At 37.8% G+C, this 18,065-nt stretch overlaps 1 protein-coding gene across 1 annotated transcript; it reads right to left on the bottom strand.

The window, feature by feature from the left end:
• Nucleotides 1–497: 497 nt before the first annotated feature.
• On the bottom strand, nt 498–17,612 carry smad3b (SMAD family member 3b). Its single transcript, XM_079874595.1, has 9 exons — nt 17,179–17,612; nt 6,658–6,851; nt 6,391–6,519; nt 5,559–5,633; nt 5,419–5,469; nt 2,986–3,198; nt 2,761–2,898; nt 2,457–2,601; nt 498–1,646 (listed from the first exon to the last, which is right to left on the bottom strand). The coding sequence occupies exons 1-9, from the start codon at nt 17,379–17,381 to the stop codon at nt 1,523–1,525; spliced, it is 1,272 nt and encodes a 423-aa protein (XP_079730721.1). The 5' UTR covers nt 17,382–17,612; the 3' UTR covers nt 498–1,522.
• Nucleotides 17,613–18,065: the final 453 nt, after the last annotated feature.

Here is an 18,065-nt window from a genome sequence, read left to right as displayed (position 1 = left end):
AGCTTTCCAAGAGCTGCCAGCAGTACTTGCCCTCCATTTTTTTTTCTCTGGAAAAAAAAAAACAAGCCTCTAAATACAATAGGCAATTTTTTTACCCTCTCAAAAATCACTGTAAAATAGTGTAGTATGTAGAGATATGAAATGCTGTTATTTGTTAGATGACTTCATGAGCTCAAAAATCAGTTTAATGGATTGACAGTCCTGAGTCTAACGCATCTCTTTTCACGCACCAATCATACACAGAAGAGAATCGATGACAGGACAATGAAATCAAGTGAACGTTTGAAAGAGAAATGTGATGAATAATGGTGTGGTCAAATTTTTGCATGCAAAATCCAGTCATTTTGATATGAAAGCCACACGATTGGGAATTGGCGAAAGATTTCCCTATAGGTTCCAGTTGGTCACATGGATTCGCCCGTGAAAGTGACTTCTGTGTGAGCAGTGCTTCATACATTTACATTTATCAGACATTTTTCATACAATGGGCCAGTGAAACCCCCAAATTTTAGCACAAATTTCACTTATGTGACCACACCTAAAGGGCGTCCATTTTTCTTCAAATCCATGTATAATATGACAGTGATGACCTGTAGATCTGAGTGATAAATACTTTACTACACAATCTTAATTACAATACTCTAGGGCAGCAGTAAAAATATACTTTCGCGATCTCCATTCGGTTTATTATGCAAAAATACTTTTTACAAAAATGTCTTTGCTGAGCAAAATTCAAATGGTAACCATCAAGTTCAAGAAAGATGGCACTATTAGCATTTGTCATTGACAAATTTCCAATACTATTTTCTTGTTCACGGCATCATTGTGTTGTAAAAACAAGTGCTATTCGTAATCGAGGCAAAGTAACTTTATATAATTTTTACACTGTCAGAAGTATAACCTGGTCGACCGTGTGCATTTGAGACAGACAGCAATCGCAATTACATTGCATTGTCCTGTCCAGTGCAGTGCAATTTACTTGAGCACAACTACACACAGACATACTGTAACAATTCACACAAGACCCCTTCACTGAAGGTGGTGGAAACAAAACACTCTTCTCTTGTCTAGTTCTGCACTAAGTCGCCAGAAATGTCTACCACGCCCCCTATGAGGACATTTATGATTTTGAGCAATCATATTATGAGCCCATGATTCTAATACCTTAAGATCAAATTAAATGCGTGATACACTTCTTGATAAAAACAAAAAATGACAGAATCATAATTTCATTATCACATTTAAATTCACAATGAGGAAAACGCCTCATTTTAAACTCATCACACTGAGGAAATATAATCCGTGTTCCATGAGTGTCATAGTTCAAAGTGCTTCAACTGTACGTGTCCATTTTTGCCCACAGCAAAACACTGGGATCTGTAATTGATAAAGTGAAACTGAGGAGTCCAGCGGGTGTTTTCTGCCCCGTCCTTGATTTCGCGCTGTTTGTTTGCTTGGCATTAAGCAGCAATTGAGGGTGGGTCCTGGATGTCATTAAATGGTTATGGGCTGAGGGTTCGTCCTATGACACGCTTGAGCAGCGGAGGTTTGGAGAGCCCATCTGAGTGAGCACCTTGTCCAGCCACTGCAGGGGGCCGTTGAGATGCAGCTCTATCCAGCAGGGGGTGCTGGTCACCGTCTGCCTCCTGCAGGAAGGAGAATCTGGGTCAGTAATGTGCTTCCAAGCCTGCCAAGCATTTTTAACACACTACAGAGCAGCTCGGAATAGCCGTTTTACATAATCAAGGGCAACCATTAGCTTTTTGTGCGCTACTGTCACAGAAATAAAGTGATTAAATGCCATTTGTGTGTGTGTATGTGTTTATTGTTTTATTCAGCATTTACGTGTACAGAGCAAATTTTAGAAACCGATGCAGATATGAACAACAGATTCAGAAAATCTCTAAGCCGGTTCTACATTTGCATAAGCAAATTACATTTTAATTCATACACACATACACAAACAAAATATAAAATAAAATAAAAAAAACAAAAAAATTCTATTTTAATACATTTTCAAATAGAGTTTATTCCTGTGCCGGCAAAGATTTATTTTCAGCATCATTACTCCAGTCTTCAGAGTCACGTGATCTTTCAGAAATCATTCTAATATGCAGATTTCTTGCTCAAGAAACATTTCCTATTATTAGAAATGTTGAAACAGATGTGCTGCTTAATATTTTCGTGGAAACCATGATAACATTTCTTTCAGGATTTTTGGATGGATAGAGAGTTTAGAAGCTTTTAGAGAACAAGCATTTATTTGAAGTAGAAATCTTTTGTAATTAAGGTTAGGTAATATTTAAATTATCTTCACTGTCATTTTGATAAATTTAATGATAAAACAGAATAAAAGCTTTCATTTCTATAAAAAATATATTGACTCCAAACTTTTGAACGGTAGAGTATATATCATTTGTGTTTGTATATGTGTGTGTGTGTGTGTGTGTGTGTACCTGTATTCCGCCCCCCAGCCTTTGACAAAACTCATTCGAATGGTGCACATGCGGGTTAGCTGGTACACGGCCTCGAATCCCTGATTCACTGATTGGGCCAATAGAGCTGCAAATTCCTGATTATTGAAGATCTTCAGATTACAGCCTGAGAGGAAGCAAAAAAACACACACAAGTATGTACGCTTGAGTGCTTCTATGAAACATAATGAGGAAGTCTGAAACTAGAACATGCCTGAGTGACTCATAGGATGTATATATACACAGCTGCACATTCATCCAATCACAGCGTACAGGACTGACTCACCTGGAGGAATCTTACACACTGTGGCGGGGTGCCAGCCATACCGCTGGTTACAGTTGGGACTCTGAACGAAAATAGCACTGTCGCTCAGACACTCGGCAAACACCTCACCGCCGATGTAATACAAACGCACGCCTCGGCCTGGGGAAAGGTCATGAAGTTTATGAGCAAAACCAAATTCGGTTCATTTCAGAATCTCTAATTCCAGTATTTTTTTAATAAATGTACCGATGTGCCTGCGAGTCAGCTCCACGGCTGCGTTGCGGTTGACGTTGGACAGCAGGCCCAGGCAGAAGCGCTCTGCGTTAGACGGGTCCGTAAAGCCATCCACGGTCAGAGACGGTTGCGAGGCGTGGAAGGTCTCGCCCACGCGCTGGTTCAGCTCGTAGTAGGAAATCGAGCACCAAAATGCAGATTCGCAATATGTTACCGGCTGCAGATCTAAAAAACACAAATATATGAGCATGAGAGAGGATCAGAGAAACAAAACAAGTGCAGAACAAAGTGTGAAACAACAGGAAAGGCACTGGACTTTGGGTTCTGGTGTAAAATCAGTGTGTAGTGATCACACTGTTGACAGAACGTGGCCCTTTGAAAACAGCAGGCTCCTCATGTGGAATTGGTTATTTGTTATTTTTATTACAGGGCCCTCCTGGTGTCTCACTGCAGAGGTAGAACAACCCAGCGACAGGATATTATTATTATTACATTATCCTGGGCTGACTGAGAGGACAGAAACAAAGGCTTCTTTTATATGAGGTTTCCTTTTGCACAGCTCAGAGGCAAAGCCTGGGAACACAGGGTTCCCTAACTATTATACACAAGACTCCATTCAGGGATGGGTTGACTGTTAGCTTTGTAAATATATCTATATTCATTTTTAAAATTCAATATTTATAGTTAAATATAGCCTATGTTTTGTGAGAAATGTTTGCAATAGCAAAATAAGTGTTATTTAGATTATTCATTCATTTAAATAACTAGCTATTTATCCTATTTACTGTATATACATTGAGGATAGGATAAAGTTTTTTTTTTTAATTATACTTTTATTCATCAAGGACACATTAAATTGATTAAACGTGACAGTAAAGACATTTATAATAATTCAAAAGATTTCTATTCCAAATAAATGCTGGTCTTTTGAACCTTCTATTTATCAAATAATCCTAAAAAAGTATATCATGGGAAAAATTGCTATTATGGTTTCAATAACAAAAACATTATGCAGCTGTTTTCAACACTGATAATAATAATATTAATAATAATAAATGTTTCTTGAGCAGCAAATCAACACATTTTGAAGGATCATGTGACACTGAAAATTCAGCTTTGACATCACAGGAATAAATTAGCCTACATTTTAAAGTGGACTAAAACACTAGAAAACTTATTTTCAATTTGATAATATTTAGCAATATAAGTGTTCTTACTGAATTTTTGATTAAATAAATGCAGCTTTAGAGAGCATCAGACTTGTTTCATAATCGTATTTTTGAAAGGTAGAATAAATCCTTCAGAAATGTGTCTGACTGGCGTCTGAGAACATGGCCCTATGCCAGCACCATTACATCACTCTTCTTAATATGACTAGTTATTCAGAAAACCACCTCAACTAGTTGATTTTGAAAATATATGCACAAATCCAATTTTTCTATGGCCAAATGATCCAAACCGCTAATGGGTATAAATAATATTAAAAAAACCAAAACATTGTGTCTTTTTTTCATGCCTTGCTATTGTTAACAATTGTAGACTTGCTAAATGGAGATAGTACAGGATGCTGGTGACGTTACTCATCTGTTTTACCAGCAGTGACTCGACCTAGTGTTTTCTTATGGGCTTACTGAAGCAGACTTCCGTTCTCACTAATCACCTCACACAGGACCAGGCAGGCACACCAACGTTATGGAGATAATATGTCAGAGATAATCCAGCCAGATTAAACTCCGACTCACAGTGGGGTGGGAGTATTTACAGAAATGACTCTCCGGGGTTCCCATCGCAACAACACTTTTGAAGGAGATGATTGTTTTCATGGAACAAACCAACTACACATCCAAGGGAAAAGGTGCCGAAAGTAAAAGCCAAAGTTGCCGCCTTTTGCAACAAACAGTGCGTTTTAGATTATGGGTGGCTCATCCGTTTGGGGTCATCCGTCCACTCAAAAAGACTACAACTTCAAATTATAAGGTTGCGCTACACATAACACTTGTCCATCAGTATGACTGAATATCAATCACTTTTAATGAACATTTTTGATTAATGCAATGTATTTTACATAATACAGAGATACTGTATATTACTACAGTGATTTTTAACACGTCCATAATAGTGCTGCGTAAATAATCGGGGGTTATTCATGATCTGTTGTAGAATTTTGTTAACGCTTTTACACTTTTAGATGTATTTTTAATGTTCGCTGACTGTTTACAGTTTAACGGAAGTTACACCTATAAAAAAGCATCATGGGGCGTAGGAAAAAGATGGATAAGATGGCTTCTACAAGATTTGTTTCAAGTTTCAAGTATAATTTCCTAAACTAATTTAATTAATTTGACAACTTTACTATTACTATTTTCCACATGTTAGAATAATAGTAAAGGAGTAGATGAACAAACGTTTGGTAATCTATATCACTCTGACTATCTGGGATCTTACCTAAGTTGCTGTTTGCAGGAGAGACAGGGTTGGGTGAAAGATTTGGGGAACCTGAAAAATAGAATTAGAAAATTAGAAACAAATATATTCAGCTCTGGTATCTAATAGCAACTGCTTGTTTGTGATCCCAGGGCTCTAACCTGTGTCCATGCTGTGGTTCATTTGGTGATCACTGGTTTCCCCATCCTCGCTTAGGTAGCCTGGAGGAGGGGTCTCTGAAGCATAAATCAGGCACAGTGTTATTAAGCACCACACATACGCCAAATATACAATACAAGACATCATTTGGTCTCCCTGCAGAGCACATATTTAAAGATTCAACAGTTACTGGTGTGTTGACCATTTATTTACAGCCTTAAAGGGTTAGATATTTCTGTCATTAATTACTCACCCTCATGATGATCCGAAGATGAACAAAGGTCTTACAGGTTTGGAACGACATGAGGGTGAGTAATTAATGACAGAAATGTAATTTTTGGGTGAACTATCCCTTTAATTATCAATCGACATTGTTGATTGTCATGGTACCAGAGGCTGAAACTGTATCAAAGCCAAAATCGTGTGGATCCAACAATACTAGTTGCAGAATTAAAATATGAAAGGTCCTATAGTGAGAAGGTCTGCCTGGAATTTTTTTTTTCCCCTCAAGTCATGTGAAACACTTAACACCAATAGTCTTGAGCCTCAATATGATGTTACCAGTCATGAGATCAGAACTTTGATCTCTCCTTGTCTCATTCTCTTTTACCAACTTCATTAAGACGCCAGACTAAACGCTTTGATTTAGACAAAACAGCTTAAACGAACAGAGACACGACAAAATCAACTCAAACAGATGTGGCTATGAGCCAGCGTGTGTGTGTGTGTGTGTGTGTGTTAGAGTGAGTAATGCCTGTTGTGTAGTCCTGAGGGCATGTCTGGGTGAAAGTTAATGTGTGATTTTAGAGAGAAAACAGAAAACATGTTTGTCACCCGGTATATAGTTGCTCGGAGGCTCAATGCCCGCTGGGAATATGGTGTTCTCAGGGATGGAGTAATCATCCAGCGGAGGGAAGTCTGTGGGGATCTCAGCATGCCGAGGAACCAGGACCGGAGGCAAAACTGCACACACACACAAACAGAGAAAAAAACAAGAAAAAAAAGAATTAATCCCAATAAATAACTCAAATTAGTTTCATATGAAAAACTGATTATGAAAGTGACCAGTCATTGAATGACTGAAACACCTTTGGGACTTACCTGGTGTCTCCACACGTTGGTAATGGTAAGGGTTCACACACACTTCGTCCTTCTTCATGTGGAAAGCAAACTCGCACAAGTCTACGGCACGCAGTTCATGGTGGGACTGCAGGTCAGGCCAACGCCACAGCCGGCAGTAGATCACATGGGGGAGGCCTTTTCTGTGAGATACCTGTAGACGGCCATCCAGAGACCTGCACATACAGTTCAGGAGACAATTAAAAACCAGTCTCATGAAAGTTAACACAATAATCATTCTACCCTCTTAATACTGAAAGAACACTAAACATACAACATGACTAAAAAACAATGACTCTTGTTTTTTTAAAAAATTTTTTATTGGACATAAAGACACATATTACTGGTTTGAATTCATTTAATGAGTAACTTGCTCACTGAATTACTAAATTGAAGTTTTTCAGTGAGTCATTTATTAATGTCCAATTCAAACTAAGAACTGTGCAAGTAACCATTATGTTTTACTTGCAGCCCATGAGATCTAAATCAGTGTAATTACGAACAGTTTATAAAAAGTGTATTTAAAAAAATAAATATTCTGAACAGAGTTTTGTTGTAATAAATAGTACTCTAGTTAAAAGGGAATACTTAGAAATATGAACATGAGTCAAAATCTGCTAAGGGGTAATGGAACAACAGTTTTAAAAAGTGATTTCTCACTATTATTTACAACAGGATCTGCATTTTCAAGGGTTTAAATAAAATATATTTCTTAAGAAGCAATAAAAACATAAAAACCCTTTCTTGGTATAAAATTAACTTGATTTTCAAAGGTCAATGAATTTGAAATAGCTGAATGTAACATTTTTGACAAGCCAAACATGTCAGTCTCGGGGCAACATGGAATTTATTTAAGCCACAAAATAAACCTCATTCCCTATTTAAGTAAAATGAACTATGCAAAATGCATTTGAAAGTCTCCAGCACGTTTTATAATTACCCATGTTATAATGAACATATCTCACCCCTTATGCACATTATCATGTCCGTCAAAAACTTTGGCTGGCTATTGGTTGGAATACTAGAACTAAAAGCATTGACATAACACACTCATGGCCATCAATCACTTTACTGAATACTTGCCGGCTAAGAAATAAATAATCATTACCTTACGATCCATCATTTTCAAATCCACATCATTTAAATATCACAACATCGATGTCTGTCAAAAAATAACGTGCACAATACACGGTAGTATTTACTGTACGAGAAGCATGAGGTGCAGGGAGTACATGCATTTCCTGAAAAACCCACACTACCAGATGTTTTGACAACATCATCGCTTTCCGTGAAGAGGGAGAAAATTATGGCCTGAGCGGCTTCAGCATGCGGTCTGTCCGAGACGATAACGTACGTAATACATAGCGCACGCGAGTATAAATTTTTTCTTTACTTGATGAAATTGAATTGGAATGATCAGGGAACTGAGTGAAATACTTCACACTGCATGCTAAAGAGAATAAACACCAATCCAAGTTAGCTAACATCATTCAACATGTTGGTTTCACAAATTCAAAGCGATGGAATCGGAATTTAAAAACATATTCATTAAATTCCTTATGATTACCATCCCTATAGTAGTAGCTTTGTGAGTATTTGCGGTGTGTTTCTATATTTGTGTGCGTTGTGAGTATTTGCAGCGCGTTTCTGTATTTGGGTGCATTGTGAGTATTTGCAGTGCGTTTCTTTATTTGGGTGTGTTGTGTGAATATTTGTAGTGCGTTTCTGTATTCCGGTGCATTGTGAGTATTTGCAGCACATGTGTTGTCAAACTGATGAAGCTGTTTTCTTTATTTGCAAGTGTTTTCCTCAGTTGCAGCGCATTGAGCTATCTCGGCCACCGAAGCAAGGAGACGCGAAAGAGGAATCAATTAATTTTTCGCGCATCTAAAACGCACCTCTCTCTGTGTGAGCGCACTTTGAGAGTGTGCGGATAACAGCGCGCATTCTCTTTCGCCTCTTCTTGCGCTTGAAAGGTTTAAAATTGCCTGAATGTGTAAATTGGTCAGACAAAACACGTGCAAATGATACATTTTCACTGATGTATGTCGAACAATTCAGTTAAAATGTTATAACCTCACTGTTTCTAAAACAAAATGTGCCTGATTGCACAATGAACAACATAATTAAAGTGAAAGCCCTATAAATCTTGCCCTGTCAGTCTTTTAATAGCCTTACAACGGGTCATTCATTTTTCGCAGAAGTCAGGATATTCAAATGGTGCAAGAGACCCTTTTAGTGGAAAGTGAATCAGGCCTTATTTTCATATAGAGGGGAGAGGTCACCGGCTGTGAAAAGAGAAAGCCACAGAAAAAGCATGAATCATCCTCATGCAATTGTGGTCTATGCACAATTGCAGCCATTGCTAATGAATTTCATCACAATAATGCATTTTCACCCTACATCGGGATTATCCTAATTCTAAAAGCTCAGAGGACTGACAGAAGATGAACAGAGAAAGCGAGCGAGTGAATTTAGGGAAGTATCTAGCTTGAGTTCAGAAGGAGGGGAAAGACAGCGTGGCAGAACAGACACTGAGACGAGTGTCGGCACACTTTTCCAATGTAATGGTTACCTATTCATTCAGCTATGCACCAGCAGTGTGAATGCCAGCATTCTGCACTAGAAATGTCTGTATTTGCCAGACAGAGGAAAAATATCAACCCAGAATTTAATGTGCTGTCTATCATATTTTACGTAATATGTTTGTGAATTTAGCTTCAACCCAATAGCACTTACAAGTAGTGGTTGACTGATATGAGTTTTATAATGGTGGAAGACTATAAATAGAGAACATGAAATGACTGACACTCTACAGAATTACCTGAATAAACAAATTATTTACATCAATTTGTTATTTTTGCTTATAGAACAAATGTAAAACAATATGTATTTAAGACTAAAAAATATGTAAATATAAAAAAAATATTAATTCTGAAAACGTAAAATTCCTAAATTACAATATTGTGCAATTAATTGGTCGGCCAATTAAAATATTTAAATCTTTAATGCTAAAAGATGGATTTAAAGGGATGTTTAGCCAAAAATTGAAAATGCTTTCATTATTTAGTCACTCTTATGTCATTCCAAAATGGAATGCTGTATTTTTTTTGTCCATGGAGCACAAAAGGAGAAAATTTGAAAAATCTTCACACACATGTTCTTTTCCATAAAACAAAAGCTCATAGGTGACCACATCTATCAAGCTCTAGGAATTACAACAAATACTATGCACGACCATCACAAGTCCTCAGAAGCAATATGCTGTTTTTGTGTAAAATTTCACTGTCACTGCAAATCTTGCCCTCAACTATAGCTTTAAAATATGGAGCCTTTCAATGGATTGCATCAGGTTGGATGCCAATTACATCATTTAACCACATTGGAGTCGAGAACTAGAGAAGGAAAGATTTTAAATAAGGATATTTGGATCCTGACTGTCACTATGAAGCTGCCTGATTATTTTCAAAAATGATCTTTTTATGTATCGCAGGAAAAATAACAACACGCCTGTTTTGGGTGAACTATTCCTTTAATATCGCTCTTTAAACATCTACACCAATAGCACATTTAAAGAAACAAGTCAGCCAACTGCATATGCCTTGTATGCAATATCAGACAAGGCACAACAAGCTGTTGACCAGACCCTCTGTGAGTTTGCAACCTGACAAAGAGAAGACAGATTATCATGTTGTCTGGCTCAGTCAATGGAGACAAAGCAAAGTCCTGGAGTCTCCCACAGTCACAACCACAGCTCAGCTGAAAACAGACACACAATTTCCATTCCTTCTGTTCAAGTCAAACTGACCTCCAGACTGACCTGAAAGTCACACACAGAAGAACTCATTCACCCTTCTGTCAAAGCCAAGAGCAGCCGTCTTTCTGTGCCACCCCCTCCAGTACACACACTGCCTCTCTAAAATCAACACTGGAGTCATACACGACAACAACATGACTAAAACCAGATATCAACATGGTAAATAAATCGGGTGTTTTAAAATAAAAAAAGGGAACCGGAGAGAGTTGAGGAGGGAAGACGGGGAGTGTGTGGCTCACCAGTAACCTCAGAGCTTCCTCTTCGAGCAGCAGTGTTTGTTGTCCCACATAGGCCTACCTCACACAAATTCACATCTGTGGAGTCACACTAAATCCATTAGTCATCATCATTGCCCCTAACCTGACCTCAATTCTAACCAGTTTTGCCACTGAATTTGAATGCTGTTGACTACTCCATTTAAGGAAAGTGTTCCATAACTGTCATTGTGCTAAATTATCTGAAAGTGAAAGATCTGAAATTACACTAATAATTTCACGTACAATTGCATTGTTGTTGTCAGTTCACACTTAGGGTTAGCAATTTCTAGCCTAGAAATCTAGACGCACCCTAGCGGCAGCAAAATTTATTTTGCAGCCAGGGTAGTCAACTCTCCGTTGACTTTCGGAGCTGTAAAAACCTAAATTGGGTCAGGCCAATCACGTCATGTATAGAGTAGGCGGGGCGGGCTTAACATAATGATGACAGAGTTGCGACGGTTCCCTGCTACTTGAAAACAAAGAATGGTGGCTGCTGCTGGCGAACAGTCTTTCGAATCGGCTTTGGCCGCGACTCTGGGGGACTTGGAGTTAAGTTTTTATTTGAGAAAAGAGCAAAGAACGGCACTTAAGTCATTCTTAAAAAAGGAAGATGTGTTCATAGTTTTGCTGGCCAGATTCAAAAGTTGAATCTATCAACTAACGTTAGCTCCGCTGTTGGGAAAACGCTCTGGTTGGTTGAAGCGATGTCCTATTGCGTGCAGAGGGAATTTGAAAGACAGCCGTTTATCCCGCCCCTCGGATTGAGCCGTGTCTATGGTGAGTTGCCAGACCTAACATCTTGATGTAGGTCTGGCTTGCCAGGCTAAGCAATTTCTATCCCTATCTCATAGTATTAGGGATGCACAGAAATTTCGGGCGCCGAAAATTATTGGCCAAACACGGCATTTTGGGTTTTTGCGCCGAAAGGGAAATACGGCCCAAAAAAAAAACAAAAAAAAAACATTTATATATAATTTTCATTTCGGTGCGTCCCTACTTAGTATAAAACTTCAAAGCTTGTCCATATAATTTGTGCTATGAAAATGAGAAAAATCCAAACTTATAATAAAAATATTACTAACAGATAGAACGATAAATAGACTGACAGACATACTAGAACGATAGATTAGAGCGAACGAACGAAAGAACGATAGATAGATAGAACGATAGATAGATAGAACGATAGATAGAACGATAGATAGAACGATAGATAGATAGAACGATAGATAGATAGATAGATAGAACGATAGATAGATAGATAGATAGCTAGATAGTCCAGTGAGTGTTTTAACATTTTATTACATGGATGTTTCAGAAAGTCATGAATTACAGACTATAGATCAGGGGTGCCCAACCCTGCTCCTGCCGATCGACTGTCCTGCACAGTTCATCTCCAACCCTAATCAAACACACCTGCCTTTAATTTTCAAGCGATCCTGAAGACGTTAATTGGTTGCTTCAGGTGTGTTTGATTAGGGTTGGAGATAAACTGTGCATAACAGTCGATCGGCAGGAGCAGGGTTGGTCACCCCTGCTAAAGACAAACTCAGACAGCCTTATATTAAAAGACATTTTCAGCAGTTAGCATGTCTCACTTTGGTTAGTGGCTCTCAGAATATCTGTGCTCTATTTGAATAAGCGAGTGGAGCAGGAAGTAGCGTAACCTCAGAGAAGCCTGTGAGTAGGTGATGATTTCCTGCTCTTGATCTGTTGCGCACATGTGCAGTCTTCCCTTTGCCACCCAGCTGGCCACTATTGTGTAGGGACTAGGGAGCATCAGGACCTCACAGATTGTATGTCACTGTTGAGTGTATTAAAACCAGCCTAACACCAACCTTTTACACTCAACCACAATCCAGAACAACCCACGCCCTCCACAGACCTTACACTGCATTCTTCATCTCTGAATAACCATGCCACATAGTGTGTTAAATAAACAAACTCTCAGCTGTGTTTAAAGTACAGAGAAAGTCTGTCTGAGTTTGAGTGTGACACATCCAGGTGAATGTTTTGAATGGTGTTTTGTGGGTATTTGCTTACTATTTACAAGAGATGTAAAAAAAAAATACCATAAGAGATGACACAGTAGTTTGGAGGTTTGCTTGACAGAGAAGAGATGCAACAGAGAAGCATACACACTAATTTCCTGTGTAAGCGCTCCTTTAAAAGGGGCAGGATGTATGTGGTCAAACTGTAGAGTGCCAAAATTTAACAACACAGGCGCTCATGTCAGGCACTGCACCCAAACTTCACGATCCACCTGACACACTTTTTTGAAAGTAGCTCAAGACACTGACAATGCACATGCTGCATAAGTGACAATTACCAGAGTAGATCGCAAATACTACATGTCAAGTCCTAAAGTTCAAGAGAGGTACAACAATAATGAAATCGAACATATTTCTGAATCTCTCACAGTGAAATTAACACCTGCCACTAGCCAAATGCAGGTCATTTTTGCACAGGTGACTTGCAAGACCTGTACGTTTTCAAGTTCTGGGCTGGGGTCTCAAGACTTTTGTCGAAATTGAGGTTCACTGACTTGAATGAAAACATTTGCACTTTTTTTTGGCATTGTTCGCTTTATTTTGGCATTGTTTAATTCGCTAATATTTGTTTAAAAGATTGTTGCTGTATTAAAAAAATACAACAAGGGTGTAAATGGAAAATCAGAAGATCCCAAACAGACTGGAGTTCACTTTCAACGCCAGCGACAATGTAAATGCGTAGAAAACCGTGAACTCTTTCCCCGCCATTGACAAAATTTTCCATCATTAATGCCGCAACACTTCTCCACCATTGACGGGATTTTCCAGCAATCCATGTTTTCACTGTTACACGGTAGAAGGCGATATTAAGCATCTTCTGAAAGAATACAGAATCTCCGGATCAAAAAAGAAGCAGCAGAAACAAGTGATGCTTACGCACATGTAATACATTGTCAAATATTAAACAGTATCAAAACTGCCAAACGTTGCTGAATGAAATGTCGACACATGAAGAAGTACAGGATTGTGAAGATTTGGGGGTGTTGACGGATTTGATCTACTCGATCTTTGTTTTGATCATCGTTCTGAATTTGATCCGGACACACAGTAGTCTTTGAAAAAAACTTGTTTTTTTATTCAAAATGTTACTTTTTTTATGAATCTTACCCACATTCAAGTGTTAATAAAAATGCATTAAGCTAGAACAAACCCTAATTTGACCAGACAAAAATGTGTGCAGTGAAAAATAATAATATTAATATTGTGAGAGTCAATATTTGTACACTTGAAGACATCAAACAGATTAACTAAAAGCCTCAAACTAAGCCTTTAAGGGGCAGTGCTGGTATGATTCCTGAACTTTGCCAAGCTAGAATGGAGGGATGCCTGAGGAAACCAGAAGCCAAATGAGAAGAAGATGAACAAGAACACATCCCAGTGGGATGCAAGCACAACAAAACGATTATTCCAGCTGACCAGCCATAATCTGTGATCTATAAATATGGAAAACAACAAGAAGATGAGATAATATACGAATCGATACAGATTTTTCTGCTCTTAACGACACAGATGGTAAGGTATGCACTTACATGCTCAAGTATGTAACCCCAGGCTCAAATGCCGCGTGCTGCTATCACCTCTATTTATTAACTCCATGTTAGTCACCAGGGGAATCCCACTGAGATGTCTTGACCTGATTCTCAACCACTTATGTTTACGCAGACCTCTATGGACAGAAAATGTTCTTAGCATGACTTTTTGACATAATTTGTAGTACTGGGCAACTAGTCAAATTTTATTTTCAATTACTGAAAATAATTGGCTTGGCTTCCAATGAATATGAAAACAAGATAACCAAGAAAATACAATTATTGTATTGTATTGCGCTTTCAATTGCAGTGGTGCACTTACGTCCCTCCCTAAATGTGAGTGTGTATATGTTTGTGTGTGTGTGTGTGTGTGTGTGTGTGTGTGTGTGTGTGTGTGTGTGTGTGTGTGTGTGTGTGTGTGTGTGTGTGTGTGTGTGTGTGTGTGTGTGTGTGTGTGTGTGTGTGTGTGTGTGTGTGTGTGTGTGTGTGTGTGTAGACTTCAGATGCAAAAGCCTCTAAGTGCCATCTGAAATTTTCTTCTAGAATGATCATTTTTATAAAGCTTGTATATTTAAGTTAAGTAATTTCACTTAAATGACAATTAATAGGTAATTTGCATTGCCATTTAAGTGAAATTATTGAACTTAAATATACGAGCTTGATAAAAATGATCATTCTAGAAGAAAATTTCAGATGGCACTTAGAGGCTTTTGCATCTGAACTCTTCATATATATTTCTTTTTTTCTTTCTTTCTTTCTTTCTTTCTTTTATTATTATTATTATGTATCTTTTTATTTATCTGTATTTCAGTTGAATTATATTTAATTATTGTATATCAATTATATTTAAAATAAAGGACAGATCAATACATGATGTGTCCTAAGTAGATGAGTAATCATTTTTAACCATGTTCTCAGAATTGAACAAAATAACAGGGATTATCAATTTTCCTTAATCAAGCAGCCCTATTTATTAGTAACATAAACGAGGCTGAGGATGTGGAAGTCTAGTTCTCTAACCTGGGATAAACATTATTTACATTTACATTTATTCATTTAGCTGACGCTTTTATCCAAAGCGACTTACAATTGCTATATATGTCAGAGGTCGCACGCCTCTGGAGCAACTAGGGGTTAAGTGTCTTGCTCAGGGACACATTGGTGTCTCACAGTGGATTCGAACCCGGGTCTCTCACACCAAAGGCATGTGTCTTATCCATTGCGCCACACCACCCAACATTATGTTTATGTATAAATCCCTATGCCAGCTTAATGTACAGAGAAAGCTATTAGTAAGCCATTTGTAGGTTGATTTCCCAAAAAACTGCTGTTTACCATGTTAATCAAAGAATACCTACCAGTGGAGACAACAACTTTGACTCAACCAATGGCACGAGTTTGGGGCGGGACTATCTGTTTGACTGACCAATGGCATACAGAGGGAGTGATACGAGAAACATGTTTGATAATATTTTTTTTTAATATTAGTAAATGATAGCCACATATGTGAAGCATTTTTTTTTTTTTTAATTAGTAATTTTATTTTGCTATTAATGGATCTAAATTATTGAATAAAAATGACATGTAGGCATACTCTCCATATAAAACTTGATATTATCAAGTAAAAATATGCATATCGCTGTTCTCAACAGCCACAAAGGCTTTGCATTTTCATCTGTAGGGATACTAATTCTCCAAATCCTTTTACCCATGACAAAATGTCCTGAGTACAATTGGATAGAACTACCACAGTGGTTATGATATAACAAGATTTACACTCCTCCATCACCACCATCTAGGGCACAGAGCACTGTACACTGATTTATTGCCAAATTTAATAACACTATCAAGGCAGAGGACGGTGTACTTTAGAGTAACACTAAAATACACAAAACAATAGGTAATTGAAATCACCAAATAACATTCAAATTACATAACGGGCCATCACATAGTTGCAGTTATTTGCTTTGATGGTCTTTAATCTCACCACTGGCTAAATATGCTATTCTCTGAATAACGTTACTTCAATATTACCGCTAATTCTTTATGGTTTGATCTGTAAACAGTATGAATGCGCAGTCCAGCTCTCAAAAATAATATTAGTAAAAAAAGCCTCAGTCTGGCCCAGATATCACAGACTGTTATATAACAGCTTAGCTTGGCACACAGAGGTGTTTGGCATTTTATTTACTAGTACGAGCCTGAACATTTAACTTTATCGCAGCCGCTTAAACTGTCTGTCTGTTATTAATATAGATGGGTGAAGTTTATGGTCATCCATATAAGCTTTCAAAACCAACTCAACAGTTAAACGTAACGAATATTTCACCACAGTCATCAATTCTGGCTAGCTAACAAGTGCTTGTATGAATGCTAGCAAACTGAAACTGGTAGGCTAAATAAGAGAACGTAATATATTAACCAAAAACATTTTTTTCTTTTCTCGATACTGTGTCGAACATGATATGACACTGAAAAGCAACAATGCAAAGCAATAATGGCTTTAGCAAGCTAACGTAGCCAACTAACGGCGCGCTCACTTCAGTGTAATTAAAATTAACGTTAGATGGTTTAACTGACAAATGAAACGACATAAACGGGTGACTGAAGTACTCAACGCATTAACAATTTAAGCAGTGTTAGAAAAGCCTGTTAAAAGGAGAATACCCGCTGGCTTTCACTGGTTAGCAGCGTTAGCCGCAGTTTTTGGTTATATGTAACGTTACAGTATCTGGGGGGGGAACAGAGACCCTTTTTGGGAATTAACTTTCGGAACGTTCAGAATGGCAGAATGTCTACCATCTAGGTAGGCAGCAGCTCACTATGTTTTAAACACAGCCTACAGTGTGTACCTCGGTATAGTGATGCATTTGGTGTTGATATTCTGGGTGGTGATGGCCTTCTCCAACTCCTCCAGCTGTCCTGTCTTCTTCAACTTCTTCACCAGACTCTTCACTGCCTTCTCACACCATTTCTCCTCCTGTCCGTTCTGCTCGCCCTTCTTCCAGCCCAGAAGTCTCTTTACAATCGGTGGCGTGAAAGGCAGTATAGACATCTTTAGTAAATCAACAACAGCTCTAAATATATTCCTTTTCAGGGGACTACAAGTCTCTATGCTTTTAAAGACGTGGCGTCGATGGACCTGTTAAATGGCCAGATCAAAAAGAAGAGAAAGGTTTGTTTATGCCCATTAGAGTCACTTTGCCGGATTATGAGAGATGTTCAGCCCCTCATGTCTGTGGAAAGTGAACAGCACACATGAATCCGGCGAGACGCAGCGCTGTCTGGACCCGCCCCTCCTCCTCCTCTTTACTTAGAGCTTTAGACTTTAGAGATTTTAAAAAGAAAAACATTAATATCCTATGTGTTTAACATTCATTCATTAGGAAAAATAAGATACAATATATTATTGTGTAAAAAATATTTCTATATTACATTACATTATAGTATATTAGTATATTAGTCAGTATTAACATATTAAGAGTATTTGCACATTATATAGGTTAATTATCTTTTAGAAATCTAGAGATTCTGGAAATAAAAACATTCATGTCAAAAACCCATATCCTATGTGCTTGACACATTTATTTATTTATTTATTTATTTATGGCAAAATGATATACATTTAGTGTCAGCTTTAAAATTAATATTTTTTATATTAAATTATCCGCAACCCTAGTATCTTGGAAATGAATGCACACTATATTATATTATATTATATTTAGTGCTGTCAAATCAA

This window comes from Squalius cephalus, assembly GCF_949319135.1.
Source record: "Squalius cephalus genome assembly, chromosome: 6".
NCBI classification, from domain to species: domain Eukaryota; kingdom Metazoa; phylum Chordata; class Actinopteri; order Cypriniformes; family Leuciscidae; genus Squalius; species Squalius cephalus.
The sequence above is the reverse complement of the archived record's forward strand: the minus strand, read 5'-3'. Positions and strand labels throughout refer to the sequence as shown.